General features: G+C 45.9%; 1 protein-coding gene across 3 annotated transcripts in view; it reads right to left on the bottom strand.

The window, feature by feature from the left end:
- The window catches only part of LOC106816238, a 51,848-nt gene extending 48,716 nt beyond the window's left edge, over window positions 1-3,132 (bottom strand). For all 3 annotated transcript variants that reach the window (XM_014820816.1, XM_014820817.1, XM_014820815.1), the window contains exons 1-2: window positions 3,026-3,132; window positions 1,092-2,328 (exon numbers count right to left, since the gene is read on the bottom strand). In XM_014820816.1, the coding sequence (XP_014676302.1) occupies window positions 1,092-2,289 (1,198 nt within the window). In that variant the 5' untranslated portion in view covers window positions 2,290-2,328; window positions 3,026-3,132. The remainder of the gene's footprint in view (window positions 1-1,091; window positions 2,329-3,025) is intronic.
- Between the last annotated feature and the right edge of the window lie 1,868 nt (window positions 3,133-5,000).

The following is a 5,000-nucleotide window of genomic DNA, read 5'->3' as shown; positions in this document are numbered from 1 at the left end:
TCTACGTTAAATATCTGAGTTGGGTTAATGATTATTTTTCTTTTTATAATGGGTTTCCAGTTCAGTTGAAAAAGCTACCAGTGACACTGAAACTACCTGCAATTATAGAGCAATTATAGAGCAAGAATATTGAATTATAGCAATTATAGCATTTATTGAATTTAAGCAATTATAGAGAAAGAAATTATTTGATGATAAAAAAGTGACTTGATTTTTAATCATCTGATTTCTAGATCAAAAGCTCCTATTTCAGTATTGCCTTCGTGCGCTCATCTAAGTATTTTGTTTATTCCACAAGTGACATGGTAGAAAAAATAATCTTTTGAATTATATTATAGTAGCATATGTTCTGACACTTGTAGATTTTATAACTCTCAGTTTTTTTCAAAAATACAGAAAACAATTTGATGGAATTTGGCTATATTCTTTATTTGTTTTCTTTTTCTTCTGATTCATTGACAGGACTTAAAGGAAATCAAAATTTTACATGGTAACAAAGCTAGCTTTGATATCAGAAAAAGAAGGGAAGTGCTTGAATCATTCTGCATTAATTGCTGGTATGCAAAACGCAGGCAAAATAAAGCAGAAATAATATTCCATATGGTTTTTAGCTATTGCTGCTTGCGTAAATGTGTGCTCAAATGGTGCTTATTTTTGTGCCCAGAGACCCTTGAAATTTTGAAATTTCATGGGGGAGGCCCCCCATACCCCCCGCGCCTAACGTCGCTCACTGTGGGGTGGTGTGCCCTTTTTGTGGGATGTGCCCTTAAAATCTGGAAAAATACTGTCTACCTGGATCCGCCATCCGCCGGTTACCGGATTATTGTCCGGTATAACGTCAAAACTTGGCCGCGCACACACGTGCAGTTGAGGTAATGATTTAACGAAAGGCGTACGTACCCCGCGGCAATAAGTGGTAAATAATAACTCCCACTCGAATGAGTTCCATTCGTTTTTATACATAAGTTTGGTAGACTTCTCGGGCGTTTAAAAAGGGGTTAAACCGTGTGTGTGTGTGTGTGTGTGTGTGTGTGTGTGTGTGTGTGTGTGTGTGTGTGTGTGTGTGTGTGTGTGTGTGTGAATAAACTTACCGATGCTGTGGTATGTGTTGCGCGATCCGCTGTTCAGTCCGCCGGAGTCGGAGTCGCTATGGTAACCGGACACACTGTCGTCACACACCTCGCACAGCAGCAGCAGTATGCGGTCGAAGCCGCGCGCGTACTGCATCAGTATCGGCGCCACGATCGTGTTGTGACTCAGATGACCGGCCTCCTTGCGCATCTGCGAGAACTGGTAGATCGCCTCCTTGTCGGTCTCGATGCGTTCCTTGAGCGTGTTGAGCAGCGCAGGAAGCTTGCTGCCGTACAGCACCGGCTCCACGGTCGTCCACACGATCTTGTTCTTAGTGAGTCGCTCCGTAATCTCGCCGTGAGTGAGATTGAGTAGTCGCTGGTGGCTCGCTTCGACTGGTGGCGTTCCCTTGCCGATCGATCGCGTCTTCATCTTCGCCTTGGTCAGCTCGAGGTCGCCCAACTTCTCGAGAACGTCTCTGTAGTTCCTGATGGCGTTCGTGAACTCCACCTTGAGCGCGTCGTGTAGATTTAGCAGGTTCTGATCGGGCGTGATCACCATGCCGTGCATTCCCAGCCCCTCGAGCGCCTTATCCAACGCCCTCTTCCTCCTCTTCAACATCTTCGGCAGCTTCGGATCGACCTGTGCAATAATACGCAGCACGTTCTTGCATGCGGCGACGTCGGACGTTGTCCACTTTGCGTTGTGCTGTCCCGCGGAAGGTTCGTCCGAGTGGGCGAAGAGGCGTATCAGCTGCATGATGACCGACTCTGGCTGCATGAGGTTGAAGGGGAATCGCTGCACGCCAGCGCTGAGAAACACGCGCGTGTAGACGGCGTCTATGATGGGCAGCGTACGAGGAACGCCGTCAATGAAGAGAGCGATCGGCAGCTCTGTGGCGATGGCTTTCAGGGTCTGGTCGGTGATGGCGCGTATGATGTGCGCGACCTCGTCGTGACGATGATACTCGAACAGTACGAGAATCTTTCTGATCACCAGCGCCGGGTTCATCTCGCACGGTCGCCAGTTGTACTGCGGCGCCACGTCGTCGGTCGGCATCGTCGGCGGCGTCGTCATCGTCGGCGGCGGCATCCCGTACATCGACGACTCGACGAAGGCTTTTGTGAGCGGCGATTTCCTCCAGGAGAGCTTCTGGAAGGGGATGGGCTGACGGGATCGCCGCGTCTGTACGGCTCTCACTCTGAGAGCTTGCTCCATCGTAGAGAGAGAGAGAGAGAGAGAGGAAGAATCCAGGAGCTGAAAACGCACGAGGTCGTATATATATTATAATGGTCTCACACGCACGAATATTACACTATACACACAGTAGGGTACACGACGTTATGATCTTAACAGAAGATTAATCTATCGTTCAGAAGAAAATCCGAGCCGAAAATGCACAGGTTCATATATTATTATAATCTAATATACGCGAAAATGTTAACTACTGTTACGACGTCCGCGCAGTACATTAAACACTCAGAATTGTACGGATGTTACGTTACAGATGATATCAGATCTTATCAGTAATGCAAAATAAACGGGTTATTGTGTGCTGCCGATCTCACGCGCACGAGCATTGATCACGTAAGGTCCCTAGGATCGAAGTTCCATTTAACTGCAAAACTGTTGTCACGAGCTACGGTTGCTGTACGGATTCTTATATGACGTTTACAGACTAATGAATTTACAGATGCAAATACGTGTGCGGTGGGCGGCTGGTAAAGTTACGGTAAACCACCACCTAGTATAGAAAAGTCATGTGTGTATAGGTAGCGCACGCAGACACATACTCCTACCCATAACCATTCTCGTACCATAACATGGAAACGTACACACATTACACAATTACAATATACATACACACACAATTATATATTACGCTCTCTTTATACGTTCCTTATATAACAACATTTTACGATAATGAGCATTCTACCAAACTACGTTCACTAACCTGCTGCTCAAATCATCGGTCTGCTCAAATCATCAACAATGAAAACAATAAAGAGTCGTGGAGTGTCGCAGAGTCGCCTTCACACACTGCGCACGCTCTGCTCCATCTTCGCTGAGTGAAGGAAATCCCACCTCCACGCTGGGCCTGTGTTCCGTGGAGCGCTGTCTAGGAATCAGTGAAGCATGTCCCGCAACTCCCACCAAGAACGCCCCGAGGGCAGGCTACGAAAACACTGTGTGTATGTGTGTGTTTGTGTGTGTGTGTATGTGTGTGTGTGTGTGTGTGTGTGTGCGTGCGTGCGTGCGTGCGTGCGTGTGTGTGCGTGCGTGCGTGTATGTGCGTGCGTGCGTGTGCGTGTGTACGTGTGTGTGCGTATGCGTGTGTGCGTGTGTGTGTGAGCGTGTGTGCGTGTGCATATACGTTCGTATATATGTGCGTGTGTGTGTGTGCGTGCGTGCGTACAGGATGCATGCGTGTGTGCGTGCGTGTTTACGGGTGTGACGTGGCAATTTCAGACGTACGGCGGATGACGTGACGTAGTTATAGGCGTCATCCGTAAACGTACGTCATCCGTCCATTTTTCTTCTCCCCCCCCCCTCTCCTCTCCGTCACGTCCCACACGACATAATAGCGCTGTGTGTATCGTTACGCACGTCAATCCGTCTGACATTTGTCAAATTTGTCATGGAAGACGCGTCGCGAGATAATGCACGCGCTCTATCCGAAACACACCGACATCCCACACTCTAAATATTACATATACAAGCAGGGTGCACGTTTGCAACCATGACAGAGGGTAGATCATTGAAATACGAATTAGGTCAAACAGTGCTATACGTGTAACGAACGCGCGCGCCGCACGCATAAAACTGAAACACGGAATAATAATGTAAAATAAATATAGACGAAAATGTGATTGAACACGGAATAATAAGGTTCTCTGTGTCAACACAGTCGAACAAACACACGACGATATTTTAATCCGACGGGCGCTCTGCCACACAGTTATTAATAATATTTTATATTGCGATCCAAATTATTTTATATATCCCTGCTCCATCGCACACCCGCGCGCGCAAAATGGTGATTGACTGTAGCTGATTGACTGTAGGTGATTGACTGTAGAGGATTTACTGTAGGTGATTGACTGTAGATGATTGACTGTAGGTGATTTACTGTAGATGATAGACTGTAGATGATTGACTGCAGATGATTGACTGTAGGTGATTGACTGTAGGTGATTGACTGTAGGTGATTTACTGTAGGTGATTGACTGTAGATGACTGACTGTAGATGATTGACTGCAGATGATTGACTGTAGGTGATTGACTGTAGGTGATTGACTGTAGGTGATTGACTGTAGGTGATTGACTGTAGCTGATTGACTGTAGATGATTGACTGTAGGTGATTGACTGTAGATGATTTATTGTAGGTGATTGACTGTAGATGATTGACTGTAGATGATTTACTGTAGATGATAGACTGTAGATGATTGACTGCAGATGATTGACTGTAGGTGATTGACTGTAAGCGATTGACTGTAGGTGATTGACTGTAGGTGATTGACTGTAGGTGATTGACTGTAGATGATAGACTATAGATGATTGACTGCAGATGATTGACTGTAGGTGATTGACTGTAGGTGATTGACTGTAGGTTATTGACTGTAGGTGATTGACTGTAGTTGATTGACTGTAGGTGATTGACTGTAGGTGATTGACTGCAGATGATTTTCTGTAGATGATTGACTGTAGGTGATTGACTGTAGGTGATTGACTGTAGATGATTGACTGTAGATGAGTGACTGTAGGTGATTAACTGTAGCTGATTGACTGTAGGTGATTGACTGTAGATGATTGACTGTAGATGATTTACTGTAGTGTGGTTTACTGTAGTGTGGTTTACTGTAGTGTGGTTTACTGTAGTGTGGTTTACTGTAGTGTGGTTTACTGTAGACGATTGACTGTAGATGAT

Source organism: Priapulus caudatus, unplaced genomic scaffold (assembly GCF_000485595.1).
Source record: "Priapulus caudatus unplaced genomic scaffold, Priapulus_caudatus-5.0.1 Scaffold1322, whole genome shotgun sequence".
Lineage (NCBI taxonomy): Eukaryota > Metazoa > Priapulida > Priapulimorpha > Priapulimorphida > Priapulidae > Priapulus > Priapulus caudatus.
Note: the sequence above shows the minus strand (reverse complement) of the source record. Positions and strands in the feature narration are given on the sequence as shown.